General features: G+C 46.3%; 1 protein-coding gene across 3 annotated transcripts; it reads right to left on the bottom strand.

The window, feature by feature from the left end:
* mafk (v-maf avian musculoaponeurotic fibrosarcoma oncogene homolog K) lies at nt 1-12,625 on the bottom strand. 3 transcript variants are annotated; one of them, XM_061845010.1, is made up of 3 exons: nt 12,366-12,625; nt 1,887-1,965; nt 1-1,808 (listed from the first exon to the last, which is right to left on the bottom strand). In XM_061845010.1, the coding sequence occupies exons 2-3, from the start codon at nt 1,929-1,931 to the stop codon at nt 1,368-1,370; spliced, it is 486 nt and encodes a 161-aa protein (XP_061700994.1). In that variant the 5' UTR covers nt 1,932-1,965; nt 12,366-12,625; the 3' UTR covers nt 1-1,367. The 3 variants fall into 3 exon arrangements, with proteins under 3 accessions (XP_061700994.1, XP_061700995.1, XP_061700996.1); XM_061845011.1 differs by lacking the exon at nt 12,366-12,625 and adding an exon at nt 11,641-11,739; XM_061845012.1 differs by lacking the exon at nt 12,366-12,625 and adding an exon at nt 6,744-6,750.
* Between the last annotated feature and the right edge of the window lie 4,189 nt (nt 12,626-16,814).

Below are 16,814 nucleotides of genomic sequence, written 5' to 3'. Positions count from 1 at the left end.
TCCTAATTAAAAAAAATGCTTTAATTGTACAAAAAAGTTTTTATAATAGAAATGTAACATTTATGAGAGCAAAAGTTCTTTTTTTCAGTGCTTGTCTCTGAGCATTCACACAATAAGTGCCGATGTGTAGCATATAATCGCGGTTAGCTTGTATCAGGCTCTCGCAGCAAAATTTTGGCACCGCACTTTTCGTGGCGCGCCGTTAGTTTCCTGACTGGGTGACAGATCCGTTTGATTCGAGTCGTCCTTCTGTATTTGCAGCTAAAAAGTACAGCTCATGAGTGCTGAGTGGGGAAGATGGTGCGGGGTGTGAAATAAAAGACAAATCAATGCAATCTACGGAGCTTGCTGGACTGCGAGTAAAAGTAAATCCCCTGACACCACGAACAGATATCTGGTATTTCTTTGGAAATAACCTCTCAGCCATTCGGTTGGGCAACACTTTGTGTGCTTGGAAATGATCTGGTGTGGCATTACACCCGTTTAAAATGAGAATAGGAACTGGTGCTGCTTCCTGAAGCCCCGTCTAAATCTCTGCCGCCATCCAAGAAGAGGACCTTTACCCCGCCGGTGCTGTCGGGACGTTGTCAGGGGCCAAAGGGCGGGTGGTTTACACAGTGCAAATACAGGGTGTCCCAAAAGTCACTAAACACTTGCTTCTTCGACCCCCCCCCCACCCCCCTTGTTTTTTTTCAGGTGTCATTCAGACAGAATTGAGGCCATCAGGATTTGACAGCTTAGGCTTTGCAGTTTTTGTAAGCACGCGGAAGCCTATGAACAAGATAAAATTAGTATGGATAAAGCTTTGCGGCTCAGACGCATCCGCTGAATCGAGCTTTTGTTGAGTTGCATTGCAGCCCCCCCCCCCCCCCCCTACACACACACAAGAGTTTGTTGGTTCCATCTTGGGTGGCAGTAGTATTCCTTCCGCTGCATGATTTGTCAAACAGATCTTGAGGTCTGAAGGAAACTTGCCATGGATTGGATTAGTTTGACAGCCATTAATCTTTTTGAACTGTCGCAAGACTACAGTTGGAGACACTGATCCGATGCCAGTTGGCATACCTTGAAACTGAATAGGAAAAAAGGAAGTGTATTGTCTTTTGGGAAACCCTGTAGAATGTAAAAGCCCTCGTAAAAGGTTGGGAATGTTGTGCCAAAGTGTAAACTGAACGGATTGGGGAAAAGGCCCCGAAGCCAACGCGGATGTCAGGTCTGTGGACGCGAAGATAAAGGACAGAAGAATCGCGAAAGGGGCACAAGATACGGTGGCGCTTGTCATCCCGTCGGGCATCCTTCAGTCTTACGATTGAGCTTCCTCTCAGTACAGGATGAGCGAGGACGAGGAGAGCCCAGTCCAGCGGCCACTAGGACGCCGCAGAGAAGGGGGTCGCCCCGGAGCTGTTGTGGTTTGCGGACTTGACGATGGTGATGACGCTGGTGGTGGCCACTTTGCCCGACGACAGGGGCCCGGCGCGGGTCACAGTCCTGGCGAAGCACTGCAGCGCCTCGTACTTGGCGCGCAGGGCCTCCAGCTCCAGCCGCATGCTGGCGTTCTCGCGGGCCAGCTTGTCCACCTCGCGCTGCAGCTCCATCTTCTGGCGCTCCAGCTCCTCCTTCTGGGTGACGCGTTTGATGCGGCAGCTGGCGGCGTAGCCCCTGTTCTTGAGCGTGCGCCGCCGCTGCTTCAGCCGCACCACGTCCTCCTTGGTCAGCCCGCGCAGGTGCTGGTTGAGCTCCCGCACGGACATGGCCACCAGCTCGTCGTCGCTGAGGGCCGGGGCATTCTCGCCCGCTTCCTTCTTGACCTGCGGCCGGGAAAAGGCGGCGTGAGGACCCGTCGGGGAGCGTCCGGTCCGAGGTGACGTCTCATCCCGGGGACTTACCTTTAAAGCTTTGCTCGTCTTGAAAGGAGTCGTCATTCCCTGCATGCGGACAACCGGCCACCCTCGCACAGGAGACGCACTTAGGCAGCAGAAATGAACAGAAAGGATACTTTTAGCATCATCTTTTATATATATATTTTTTTATTTATTTATTATTATTTTTTTTTATGCAGTCGGGGTCTGAAATTTTAATCATTGGTGCATGCCCACTGTGAGAGAGAAAATTTAAAAAGAAAAATCCAGAAATCACAATGTATGTTTTTTTTTTGTGTGTGTGTGATACAGCTGCAAATAAGTATTTGAACACCTGTCTATCAGCTAGAAATCTGACCCTCAAAGACCTGATAGTCCACCTTTAAAAGTCCACCTCCACTCCCTGTATTATCATGAATCAGATAGACCTGTGTAAGGTCATTATGTGCATAATGACACCTGTTCACCCCATACAATCAGTAAGACTCAAACTTGTAACATGGCCCAAAACCAAAGAGCTGTCCAAAGATGCCAGAGACAAAATTGTACAACTCCACACTACTGGAAAATGCAAAATGCAACTTTTTGGTCATAATTCCACTGACCATGTTTGCAGGAAGACCAATGATGAGTTCCAGCCCAAGAACACCATCCCTACTGTGAAGCATGGGGGTGGTAGCAACATGCTATGGGGGTGTTTTTCTGCACATGGGACAGGACGACTGCACTGTATTAAGGAGAGGATGACCGTGGCCATGTATTTTGAGATTTGGGGAACAACCTCTTTCCCTCTGTCAAAGCATTGAAGATGGGTCGTGGCTGGGTTTTTCAACGTGACCCGAAGCACACAGGCAGGAAAACCAAGGAGTGGCTCCGTAAGAAGCATATCAAGGTTCTGGCGTGGCCTAGCCAGTCTCCAGACCAAAACCCAATAGAGAATCTTTGGAGGGAGCTGAAACTCCGTGTTTCTCAGTGACAGCCCAGAAACCTGTCTGATCTAGAGAAGATCTGTGTGGTGGAGTGGGCCAAAATCCCTCCTGCAGTGTGTGCAAACCCGGTGAACAACTACAGGAAACGTTTGACCTCTGTAATAGCAAGCAAAGCCTACTGTACCAAATATTAACATTGGTTTTCTCAGGTGTTCAAATGCTTATTTGCAGCTGTATCACACAAGTAAATCATTAAAAAAAATCCTACATTGTGATTTCTGGATTTTTTTTTTTTTTTTAGATTCTCTCTCTCACAATGGACATGCACCTATGATGAAAATTTCAGACCCCTCCATGATTTCTAAGTGGGAGAACTGGCACTATAGCAGGGTGTTCAAATACTTATTTTCTTCACATGTACACATTTACAGCCTAAATTATGAGTTCCATGAAATTAGATTATTTGTAATGTATTTCTTGGGACACTGCAGCCTCCGCCTACTGTTTGTTTCACTACTTTTTAGAACGGCAAAATTTGAAGCACGCTGAAATTGAATTTAAACAAAGCCCACAATCCCTAAATAAAACTGTAGTTTATTCCAAAACGCAGGACTGAGAGCATCTTGCCATTTGCTACGTGGACCAGCAGAGGACAGCAGGACCTCATTTGAGCCGATCGTCTCCATGGCGATGGAGTTCACTAGATCAAGCCTGCATCCCTCGCGCTCATGGGAGCTCATCTCTTTTTAGGAAAAGCCCATCTCGTCGCAGAGCAGCCTGGTCACGGCCAAAAAAAGCCTCTGCAGCCCCCCCCCCCCCCCAAGTCAAGGCTCCATTTCTGGACTTCAAGTGCCGTGTTCCATGCTTAGTGGCTGTCATGGCAACGCCCCTGGGCATGGGCGTGGGAGTGTGAGTCACATGGTCAGCGAGATCGGTAAACAAGGCTCATTCATAACCGCAGCAGCAGCAGAGCTCACGTAGCGTACAAACAAAAGTTCCCCCCCCCCCCAACAAGCGGGTGAGGACGAGGTGGGGGGGGGGTCCCCTTCTGCAGCACCCACTTCCAAACGACGCTGTCCGAATTGCTGTCACGTCAGCGTAACATTTACAGTCACGCTGACCTTTACCGGGGCGGCGTGTGGAAAATTCCCCGTGTCACGGCGCAATAGTTTCCCCCGTAGTCACGGGTGTATTTTTACCAGCAGACAATGTCGTTTATCAGCGTCCCGCTGCTCGGATCCTCTTACATCGGGCTTTCCTGAGCCGCCGCATGCCCTTATTTATCTCGGCTGGGTAAATTTAGCCCGCCGCGCTCAGACCAATTTCTGCCAAGTCAACAGTTTTAAGTAAGCGATAAGTGATATCTGGGCAAGAGGGGGACTGTTCACTTGCTTGGCGCTGATTCTTAAGGACGACGATTCTCGAGCTTTTTACGCAAAGTAACTCTGAAAAAAAAAAAATAAATAAATACTTGGCTCTCAAAGTCATCCTGACCAACACTTGAATACAGTAGCATAGTCGGGGTAAGTGGGAATCAATCTGAGGCAGAGGCTTTATTCCTCAAAACACATTTCATATTATTAGGGCAAACCTCGTGGGGGTTCAACTGTATACGTTTTATTATTATTTTAAATTTGTTTTGTGTACAGCCACTCTAACATTATATAAAGTTTGAGCATGTAATTTGGCGATTCTTTCACGTACTGCGAGTGTACAATTTAAGGGAGGGTGTTTGTGTTTTTTGAAAGCTATTTCGAAGATGCCGTCCAAAGCTGAATCATGACAGCCCGCTTGACAGGAAGTAGATGAACATCAAAGTGTCCAGGCCTGCAGAAACGCATGATTAAAGCGAACCGCTAAGTCCTGTTTCGGGATTTCAGTGACATCTGCTCACCCCACCCCACATCCCAGCTGCGTAACCAAAGTCAATTTATTAATATGTGGAATTCTTCTTATGCAAGTAGCTAGAAAATGTCTCGGAAGGTTGCGTCAGTACGAGGTCCTTGGGTGTATTCCTTGCAAAGATTATGGAAAAGTGCATGGTGGCAGTGGGCGGGGGGGGGGGAGGGGGGGTTACTTCATACAAGGGGGCCTCTGGCATGAACCAAGAGGCCGGCTTGTTTCCTTGAAATTCTTCAGGCATGTGCTTGTTTTTCTAAGGTCCTCCTCATCAAGATGCCAACGTTTCCTCCACGAGAGCTCGGATGATAGAACCCAGGCGCTCGTGTACAAACGCGACAGATGTTTTTGTTTTGTTTTTTTTCCCCCCTTCAACAGACGCAATCAAGAAAACAACTCGTGCGAGGCCATTCTGAAAAGCCACTCTGGGAAAATACCTCAAAGAAGAAGAAGGAGGAGGAAAAAAAAAAAAAAAGCCACAGATGGCTCGCTTTGAGAACAAAAACCACATTCCTGAGTAAACACACATGTGCTGGAGCCTCTCGTGCAAATGTTGACCGGAGCGGACCCGGTACGTCCCGCCATGCGCTCCTCTGCAAGCGGACGAGGTTGGGCCAGGCGGAGCTGAGACTCTTTCCCCACTTGTAAAACAACAGTTGCAAAGTGTACAAAATGTCTGGGATTCCGATGCGTCTGGTGTCATGCACGTGCCCAAACAAATCAAATGTAGCCTGTGTGCACATGCCGGGAGTTCTGCAACCCGCACGTTTCACATGTACCGTGCTGCCTTCGCATACGAGTGACCCGACGTACAGTAAGTTACTGCTGTTTTTCCAGATACCAGTTTCACTTTGACTTGAAAGCCCGAATTTGAGATACAAGTGCTGCACAGTGACCGTTGACTCTACTTAATTCGCAATAGAAGCACTTTGACTAGTACTGAACATCCATCTATTTTCTTAGTCGCTTATCCTCACGTGGGTCACAGGGAGTGCTGGAGCCTATCCCAGCTGTCAATGGGCAGAAGGCAGGGGACACCCTGAAGTGGTTGCCAGCCAATCGCAGGGCACATAGACACAAACAGCCGCACTCGCGATCACACCTACGGGCAATTTAGTGTCTAATTCATGTTGCATGTTTTTGGGATGTGGGAGGAAACTGAAGTGCCCGGAGGAAATCCACGCAGGCACAGGGAGAACATGCAAACTCCACACACACACACACACATACACACACACAGGGCCGGGATCGAACCCAGGACCTCAGCACTGTGAGGCCAACACTTTACAGCTGCTCCACTGTGCCACCTAGTACTGAAAAACAACAAAAAAGAGGCTTTGAATCTCCCCTTGAAGTTTTCCTTCAAAATGTCAGACTCCAAGTTACGCATTGTGTATTTAAAAAAAAAAAACAGACAATAACAGGGTGGATCAGCTGTTAAAGCATTGGCCTCACAGTTCTGAGGATCCGGGTTCGAACCCAGACCCGCCTGTGTGGAGTTTGCATGTTCTCTCCGTGCCTGTGTGGGTTTTCTCCGGGCACTCCGGTTTCCTCCCACATCCCAAAAACATGCAACATTAATTGGACACTAAATTGCCCATAGGTGTGATTGCGAGTGCGGCTGTTTGTGTCTATGTCCCCTGCGATTGGCTGGCAACCAGTTCAGGATGTGCACCGCCTCCTGGCTGTTGACAGCTGGGATAGGCTCCAGCACTCCCCGCCACCTTCGTGAGGATAAGCATCAAAGAAAATGGATGAATGGACAATAAGCGTCTTGGAAAATTGACACATTTTAGCCTTCCAGTCTGCTCTCTTAATGCTAATACTAAATAGCATCTGTCTTGCATTGCTATCATCTTTTAAGCAACACTACTGTCATATATTGCTGATCCTCTGCAAAGAACACCTAAATTTGTGCCGTACTAATAATTGAGACTTCTCACTAAACAGTACAGTGTCTCCTGCACTGCCCCCAGGTGGCCAAGACAGAACAGAAAGCGCAGCACAAGAGGCCAATAACTTGGTGGTGTGGGGGGGGGAAAGAGGTTTTATTTACCTTTTAGATAGGCTCCAGGTCACCCGCACCTCATGTGAGGATGAGTAAAAAAATATTTTTTTTTTAAACCACACCTACTGACTTTTTCTGCCTAAAAATATCTACGTTTTATCCTACAAGAACGCTACTTGTTGCGGTTTCAATGTAATCTATGCCTTGTGGGGCTGTTATGGAGTTGCGTGCCCGCCTCTGGAATTTTGTTTTTCCCTTTTCGACCTCATTGAACAGCAATACCTCAGAAATCCCCTCTTCGCCAACCCGGCAATAACACCGCGACAATGACGCAACGGCGGGTCCACGACAAAGCTCGGCGAGATCAAAAGCCGGCGAGGCGAGTCACTACGTGAAATACATAAACAGGCCAGCCGGCCCTCGACTGATGTGAAGAGCAGAGCCTTGTTTTGGTGGACGCGTCGCTATGAAAAGGAGGAACTCTTTCAAGAGTATTTTGGGCCACCTCAGGATTATTCGTCCTCTTGTTTTTCCAGAAATGGTCCTGAGAGGACACTCAACGCTGCACTTAATGAAACAAGAAAAACGACGACAGACCATTTAGGCGATTGATCGACTCAGTCTTGACGGAAATTTACGAGTGTGAAGATTGAGAATGAAAGGAAGCTGTAGCTAAAACATTTTTATAACCTATTAATCTACGAGTCATCCCATTAATTGTTTGAGCAATCTGATGTTTTTTTTAAAATATATAAATTGCGTTATACAACAAAACGTGTTCACAGTTCTGAGGACCAAGGTTCAATCCCGACCCCATCCCCTGTGTGGAGTTTGCATGTTCTCCCCGTGCCTGCGTGGGTTTTCTCCGGGTACTTCCGCTTTCCTCCCACATCCCAAAACCATGCAACATTAATTAGACACTCTAAATTTCCCATAGGTGTGATTGTGTGTGTGGCTCTTTTTCTCTATGTGCCCTGTGATTGGCTGGTGACCAGTTCAGGGTGAACCCCGCCTCCTCCCCATTGACAGCTGGGTTAGGCTCCAGCTCGCCCCGTGACCCTCGTGAGGATAAGCGACAAAAGAAAATGGATGGCTGGAGCAAAATGGGCTTGTGAGTTGCAAGTATTATTGTTGTCCACTCGAGGTCGCCGAGCCCACATTCCACATTCTAATAGCTGCGATTTTGAGTGTGTGTGCTTTTAAGAGGCCGAATGGTGTGGTTAGGAGTGAGTAAATGAGAGTGGAGAGTTGCCTGGTGTGGTAGCAGGTTAGCAGGTGGATATTCATTGACTAACTCTTAGCTAGTCTGCGTTGCTAGTCAATTGTGCCCGTGCAGCTAGTGTTATATCGTGCTTATTACCTGTTCACATTGTGTTTTGCGATGTACATTTCAAGTGACGCGCATTTGACATGGCGGCGTTTATCCAATCCTAACCCACATGGACAGAGACCCAAAATGTACGTAAATAGCTCCACAAATATCAACATAAAAAAGTGTCAAATCAGAAGTAAACATCCATCCATTTTCTTTGCCGCTTATCCTCACAAGGGTCAAGGGGAGTGCTGGAACCTATCCCAGCTGTCAATGGGCAGGATGCAGGGTACACTCTGAACTGGTCGTACGCCAATCGCAGGACACATAGAGACAAACAGCCGGACTCACAATCACACCTAGGGGCAATCTAGAGTGTCCAATTAATGTCGCATTTTTTTGGGATGTGGGAGGAAACCGAAGTGCCCGGAGGAAACCCACGCAGGCACGGGGAGAACATGCAAACTCCACACAGGCGAGGCCGGGATCAAACCCAGGTCCTCAGAAGTGTGAGGCCGAAGCTTTCCCAGCTGAGCCCACCGTGCCAGAAGTAAACAAGAATGTGAAAATGAAGGCTTATAAAGGGCTTATTCTCGCTGCCCTTCGTTTTGATGATGAGGTTGTTTGTTTGTTTTTTTGTTTTTTGTTTTTTTTCTTTGCAGGCATCTGGCCAAGTTCAAGGTTGCAGCAGGTAACTGCAGGGCCCAGTCCGCTCCGAAAATAAACATCACCGGTCGAGTTTGGGCGCCTTGTTTTCCTTCTTTGTGTTTGCTAGTTCAGAGGGCAGACTTGCAGCCGCCCTCTGGCAGATAAACTTTTTGGCGCTATTTTTTTTTCTCTCTCTCTCTCTCTCTCTCTCTCCCCCAGGCGGCTGTTGAAACACATCCAACCGACAGACCCCCGTACATGTGCAGATTCCACTCTTTCCCCCAGCGCAGCACATTCGCCGGGATCCGATGCGAAGGAAACGCAGTGCATAGCGAAGCGGTGAGTCACGCTGTTTACTGGCAAAAGCCACAAGCGGCAGGCAGGGAATCGCACCCTCCCGATCTGACGTTTCCTGGAAAATCCCGTTGTTTCACGAGAAAGGAAGGAAAAGTAGCCCGAGCAACGGTTGGCATGACCACCGGGAGAGCTTTGGTGCGGAAAGGGAGGAGAACTCGTTGTATTCCGAAGACAATTTCAAGAATGCAGAACAAGGGCTGGGAAAAAGCGCCTACAAGGAAAACCATGTGTGAATAAAAGGGGGGGGGGGAGCACACATTAGCTCATATTGGTTACGCTTACTTGCCGCTGTTGCCATGAGCTGAAAAAACAAGCTCAGGCATTCCGAATGTACAATATGCTGACGGCTTGCATTCTCGTTCCGTAAGGAATCAGGAAGTTGCAAAATTTGCATCAGCGACCCAGAGAGGAATTCCCAATAACGTCCCACAGAATAATTAAAACGAAGTTGGCCAGAGCCACGCCTATGAGCACGACGGGCCAGTCGGCGTGAAAGCGGAATGCAAAGTCGCGCCGTGGAACCGTGAGGTCATTTCAAGACACCTGCGCAGGCGTCCAAAATGTCTGCCTGTACAAAAATCATAATGCTCAATTCTGACGGACACTAATTGTGTGTCAGAGTGACAGCAGTTTCTAATTGTGTTTAACTGCCTCATGTTGCCAAAAACAAGGTCAACAATTCCTTTATAAAAAGCATACGGAGGTCGCGCAGTGTCGTAGCGGTTAGCACATCTGTGTCGCACTTTTGAGGTTTGGGTTCAAATCTTGACGCATTTGTGAAGAGTTTGCATGTTCATTTCATGCTTTTATGTTTTTTCTCTCCCAGCTTCTTCCCCCTTTCCCAAAACACGTACATTTTTTTTTTTTTTTTTGTAAAGATGAAATTGTCCATAAGTGTGAATGGTTGTCTGAAGTATATGTACAAACGTGATACGGTGGCAGTAAACTCATTTCAGCTCACGTAAGCAACACTTTGAAGAACAATGAACCATACATTAAAAAAGAGCCCTGAGGCACTCCTAGGTCAGGTTTACTCTCAAAACATAAATGAAACATAAGAAAACTCCAATTTGTGTCTTCAAAACAAACAACATAGTTGTTTAGTTTGCTAGGTTTAATGCTGACAAACAATGCGAATCGACATTAGTAAGCTAATGGTTAGCATTGATAGTTGCAGTTTTAGAATTAAGGGATAAGCCTGACTTTGGTGGGGGCAGCGTGGGATGGATTTCTGCTCAGCGAGGGTGTCGATATGTGCCTTGCGACTGACTCGACCAGGGTGTGGTCGGCCTTTTTCCCCAAACTTAGCTGGGATAACTCTTGAAAGGATAAGCGACTTAGAAAATGGAATAAAATTAATACTTAACAATAATAATTCAAATACTTGGGGTCAACAATACAGAGCAATGGCGAGACAGCCAAAGTTGGATGTTTTGGAGACAAGGTTCGAGAGTGCAGACTTTGATTGTTTGGACATGTTCGGAGGCGAGAGAGATGGAGCTGCCAGGCAAAAGAGCGAGAGGAAGACCAAAAGAGAAGCTTGATGGATGCTGTGAGGGAGGACGTGAGGACAGTCGGGGTAAGAGAGGAAGATGCACGAGATAGGCTTAGATGGAAAAAGATGACACGCTGTGGCGACCCCGAATGGGACGAGCCGGAAGAAAAAGAAGAAGAAAATCGAATGGAAATGCTCCAGCATTCCCGCGATCCTTGTGAGGATAAGCGGCTCAGAAAATGGATGACTGAACAAAAGATGGAGGTATAGCAACAGGGAAAGATTCTCTTCTACTAAAAATGAGTCCCAGTAGTTGTTCGAGAAGAAGTACTATTGTTCCTTGTTTGCGTCTGCAAGACTTGGAAAGTGCTATTTTTGCAATTTTCAAAAACAAACATGGAAATGTTTATTTTCAATTCATTTCAACGGGGGCGGCGGAGGGGGGGATTTGGAGCTCATTAGCTTGGGCAGGTGTAACCCAATGTATTATTAGCTGCGCATTTGATGTTTACTCGCGGCGTAAAATCGCAGGCTTGCATAGCCAACCATCCGCCTCCCTCCCTCTTGCAAGGGTGTAGGGGGGTGGAGGGGGGGGGGGCACATCAGAGCAAACATCCCTGTGAGTCATCACATTGCTCACCGCAGCTATGTCACTTTCACAACACTCCGCCACAGGAGCTTCTCCGCGTTCAGCTGCCGCGTTTCATCCGCGCAAAGTAGTAAAATGACTGGTGACAATTTAAATGCATCTGCCTCGTCTGGCTATCCTAACCCCCCCCCTCCCCCACCCTCTCCCCCTCCCCGTGTGCGCCCCAAACACGCCAGTGGAAAAGAAGTGACTCAGCCTGGGATCTGATAGAAAAAAAAAATAATAATAATATGAGTGTGATGGGGTGGGGTGGGTTGAACGGAGCCACATGTTCACCTCATGACAGACGAGAGTGCCCACTCCCACATTCTGTGCACCCACCCGGAACTGGACCGAAAGTGCAAGTCTGTGACATTTAAAGTGCAAGAAGAAGTGACTGAAACTTTGACCATACGCATAAGTAGAGTTGTGTCGTAAATTCACCAGAGTTTACATATTCAATATTTTAAAAAAAATTGTAATTAAGAAGTGCAGAATTTCTTACGGAATGGATTTGTATGGTTTTGCAGCTCAACATGGTCCATAAGACGAGACAGGATAGGATAAAACGTGTTTTGTTTTTTTCCTGTTGGTGAGTGATGTATGGATTATGGAGATGTGTGCACCCCCCACCAGCACCGCCTGCCTCGGTGGTCTGACTTACTTATGGTGCCCTTTGTCCCACATGTTGAAAATGCACACCACGTGTTGTATTCCAATGTCAAGCGTCGCATGGGATTTTTTTTTTTTTTTTTTTTGCTCCGGGATACCCGTTTTTTTTTTCTTTTTTTTTCATTTTAACATTAAGTTTTGTTTACTTGGTTTTGTTGACTGGAATGATAACGGATAATAGTGGCGACATTGGCTAGAACTTCACTTAGTAATGAGAGTACAGTACATTGGTGTCTCGTTATTTAAATCATTAGCGGTGCACTTGTTTGACTAAAGTACACAACTTTTCCTGTTTTAACCGCTCTTAAAGCACGCACGCTCACGTCAAACTTTTAGATTGGTTTTACTGAAGCGCTCAAACTTTCACGGGGACTTCAATTCTGTTTATTTTAACGTACAAATTAACGTACAAACCACAAATTCCCGACTGTGCCTTTTTTTTTTTAATTCAAGTTTGTTTTACACGTGTCGACTTAAACTTGTTTTTGGGTGCTGCGTTTTCGCAACATATCTCAATTTATCTCTGACTAGATTTAAAAAAAAAAAAAACAGCCTCACCTCTGTGGAAGCGCGCGGATCCGCGTGGACCGTGGAATGCGTGGAAAAAAAAAATATCCCAGGGGTAGAAAAAAAAAAGTAATAATGTCCGGTTAGGTGGGAACCTAACCCCCCGGCGCAAACGAGGCCGTCGAAGCCGCTTTGCTGAGTCCGGCAGAAGGCGAGCCAGCCAGCCTGCGAGCGGAGCGTCCTGCTAAGTCAATTTCACTCCAAAACAACAACAATGTTACTAACATTCCACGCTCCCGCTTCCGCAAGCACTGACGTCACCGCGTCCTCATGACCGCCCCCTCCATTCATGAAAATAACTTAGTGCTGACGTCAGCGCCGGGAGGGGGAAGCCATAAATAGAAGTCTTTTTCTTCTTCAAAAAAAAAATCAAATAAATAACAAAAGTTGGTTGGGGGGGGGGGGGGGCAAATGTGGTTGAAGAAAGCGTCTCGTTTCGAAGATAAATAAGATTTTTTTTATAATTAGTATTTTTTTTTTTAAAGTGAACTTGAGTCCCGACAAGCAGGGGGAAAAGTGCAGCTTGCCCGGAGCAGCATTCCACTCCTGAGGAAAGTATGCAGGCCAGCAGCAGTCACAGGATTGGTCTTACTGGGGCTGCTGCAGTCACAGGTTATTTTTGCACTCCAATCAAATGCTGAATGTGCTTAAATTAATAATAATAAAAAAATAACACTCACACACGTTTACCTTGAAGCCCCCCCCCCCACATCAGCTGAATGGACTGAAACCCCACTTGACTTTAGACTGCTATGGGTTGTTTTCACGTGACGTCACCCGTTGGGCTGCCTCGAACGGCGGCCATTTTCGATCCCTGAGCTCCTCATGCATAGGCAAGGTGGACGGCATTGTTATTATTTATTGAACGCGAGTGACAGCACATCAAGCCCAGACTGACTACTAGGCTACCTGGCATACGCACATCATGGGATTCAGGATTGCGTCACAAAGGCGCAGTATTGTGCCCTGGATCTTTTACGCTACGTGACAGAAATCACGAAGGAGGAGCACTTACCTGTATGCTAACACGGAAAACGAAAGCCGGTGGAATATTATTTACTCCATTCATTCAATTTTTTTTCCAAAAGTAAAACCTGTATATTAGTTCACCACAACCAAATCGAAACGTTTATTATGTGTTGAAAATTTAACGACAATGGCAGAAAGACAAAAGAATAAACAAATCCAGTATTTAACAAAATTCTCCGATCTTTCAAGTGACTAACGTTGGAGGTTGAGACCGGGCAGCAGGATAGCAGCCTCGGGCAATCGTCCACAAAGCCGAGTCTCCGTGAAGCACAGCGCCGCGGAACGTCCAAAGTCTTTCGTCGGAAGCGTTAGACGATGTCCCCGCTTTCGAAGTTGGACTTGTGTACCGGATCTCGAGGCTTTGAAGAGCGCGCTGACGAGTAACTCTGGAAAAAGCTTCAGCGAATTGGTGAGGGTTGTCAAAAAAAAAGTCACGAGAAGGTTTCATGGTTAACAAGTCCTATCTTGTGTACTTGAGTACCAAGACGACCGTGAAACACAAAAACTCAGCATTCCGTAGACTTCCACACCGAGTACCCTTTAGGTGGAGAGGTTAAATGTCGGCGCGCAATGGTGTTTGGGTAATTCAGCAAAAAATGTGACGTCAATGAAAACAACCCATTGAATTCCACTGCTTGCTGTCAAGTCTGACTATTTGGTACAAAAAATGTTCCCCCCATCTCGCTGTTTACCCTTTCTCTTCATGACATGCACATACTCACACCCAACAACGAGGCGCTCTAAAGTGGGGACTTGAGCTTACTGCACATTGCAATTGCGCTGGAAAACCACTGATTCAAACAAAGGCACTCCAGTTCTTTTGTGGTGAGGGAGAGACGAATCAAATGTGTCATTTTTTTTACTTGTCCATTGTCGCCACGACCCAAAAGATCAGGAAAACTCATCGGAGTGGTACTGGACATAGTTGAGATCTACATAGTTCCCAGTCTTTACATGCTTCCAGCAATTGTCTTCAAACACGTATATTTAGAAACACATCTCAGAAGTCACTTTGCAGGGTCTTTAGCGACCAAACATGTGCCTAAATGTGGTCAGACTTGGACCACTCCCTCCGTGAATCCTCGCGTGGAGAAACTCTCGGAGCTCTTTCGTCTTCTGCCACTTGTGATTGAAAGTGCGGTCGTGCTTCACAGCCAGTGAGTCAATAGCGAAGCTTGTCGCTCTGCGTAGCACGTGGCGCTGGAGGTGCTTGTTGACGCCAGGCCACATTTCTCCTGTGAACATCATCGGATGAGTAAACGTGCTTTCATTTTCCAATCTGGTAGCTATCAGCTAACATTTGGACGGCACATGTGGATGACCCGAGCGTGTTTGATAACGATTTTCAGATTCGTTTAACCAATTCTTAAATGTCTCAGCGATGTAACCACATCCAAGTACTTCTATTCCTGTAGCACAACATCATTATAAAGAAAGTGGATTCTAGAAAATGTCAAAGACGCCGTTGAAAATAGCAAAAAAATCTGAGTTGGAGGGACGAGCGCGATAAACTTGGGTATTGTCATCAAATAAATTCAAATTGGGCTAACCAAAATTAGTTATATTTAAATAAATACAGAGACAATAGCAGTGGGCCCAAGATGGAGGCCTGAGGAACTCCATTAAATATATTGAGCCTATCGAACTGAACGCGTTGCTATCTTTCAGACACGTAGTTTACAAATCCATCCATCCATTTTCTTTGCCACTTATCCTCACAAGGGTCGCGGGGAGTGCCAGAGTCTATCCCAGCTGTCAACGGGCAGGAGGCAGGGTAGACCCTGAACCGGTTGCCAGCCAATCGCAGGGCATATCGAGACAAACAGCCGCAATCATAATCACACCTAGTGGCAATTTAGAGTGTCCAATTAATGTTGCATGTTTTTGGGATGTGGGAGGAAACCGGAGTGCCTGGAGAAAACCCACACAGGCATGGGGAGGACTTGCAAACTCCACACAGGCAGGTCCGGGATTGAACCCAGGACCTCAGAACTGTGAGGTCAACTCTTTACCAGCTGCTCCACCGTCCCGCCTAGTTAGCAAATCAAGCCACAAAATGTTTACCCACATTAATACAGAAGCACTTCTGATAAGATGATCAAAGGTATCAAAAGCCTTAGATTAATTTAAAAAAAATGTAACTCACTGCATTTAATATGGAATTAATTGAGCTCCATTAAATGTAATGTTATCACAACCCAATCTTGGGTCAATTCTGCCTGAAAATACTTTATTCGCTTCCCAATAAGACTTCACCTTAAAATTACTTGAAAATTCCCCAGAAGACAAATAACGACATCGCTTTTTTTTATTATTATCTTAAAAGAGCGAAAGAATTTACGTGAAGAAGTTGCCAGTGTAAAGCAGAGCGAAGGGAGTCGAGCATGTTTCAGGCATCCGTAAGAGTTGCGAACTGTGCGGTCTGAACAGTTTTGGATTACAGGAAGTAACATTGAGTCACTAATCTCCTTTCGCCCCCCCCCCCCCCGCCCCCCACGGTCTGACTCATTCACTTTAACTTGGAAACGTGATCTGGCACCCAGAGGCCTTCTGGTGCGTATTCCCAGCCGCCAACACCTTCAAGCTTTCAGGTCGGGCTTGATGCTGACCATTGCTGACAGTTACCTCACATTTTCCCCGTCCAGATGTTTTGGCATTGTTCTGGATTTGCTGCTGAGCCGTTACACTATCGTAAGAACGCTTCCCATATATGACACCGCTGAACATTCCACTGACTTCACCCAAAAAGATGAAAACACTTTACGTAACCGGCTGGAAACTCCCCCCTGTATCTCCTCCACCTTTTATTTTTTTTGTTTTGTTTCTAAAACTGTATCATACTGTGTGTGTATATATATATATATATATATATATATATATATATATATTCTAGACCCAGTAGCAAAGCCTGTCAGGTGAGACTATTAGAAGTATTTACAGTGCTGAGATATATTGATTTATTGTTACTTGTTTTATGGCATCTCAAGGGAAGAACCAGGGGTTGCGCGTGTTCAAATGCTCACGATGGGTGGGGCCACATTAGAAAAACTATTACATCATCAGTTCACTGATTCTGTCGAGTCATTCTGGAGATTTTTCACCGATTGAAGTTTCCATGACATTGCATTATGGAAATGAACGACCACAAGCATTCAAGACCAAATGGGGTTTTCGTTCAAATATCATGGAAACTGCTGCCACCCAGTGTTTGATTGGGGGAATCAAAATCTGAAAACAACATGCTGTGAGAGAGACTCCTCAGGTTACGCCACAACATTTCCACGTTACGAAAGGGCGCAACGGAAGAAGGCACGCTCAGTCATCGCCGTACTTGCTGTTTTTCCATACTTTTATTAACTGTATGATTTTACTTTTGCGTTAGCATAGATGAGTCTTAAAATATGCTCCGAT

This window comes from Syngnathoides biaculeatus, chromosome 16 (genome assembly GCF_019802595.1).
Source record: "Syngnathoides biaculeatus isolate LvHL_M chromosome 16, ASM1980259v1, whole genome shotgun sequence".
Classification (NCBI taxonomy): Eukaryota; Metazoa; Chordata; class Actinopteri; order Syngnathiformes; family Syngnathidae; genus Syngnathoides; species Syngnathoides biaculeatus.
The sequence above is the reverse complement of the archived record's forward strand: the minus strand, read 5'-3'. Positions and strand labels throughout refer to the sequence as shown.

Coding starts and splice junctions, on each gene's coding strand:
- mafk (XM_061845010.1), bottom strand. CDS start 1,931: ATGCAGGGAATGACGACTCCTTTCAAGACGAGCAAAGCTTTAAAG. Junction 1,809..1,886: donor AGACGAGCAAAGCTTTAAAG/GTAAGTCCCCGG, acceptor TCCCGGCCGCAG/GTCAAGAAGGAAGCGGGCGA.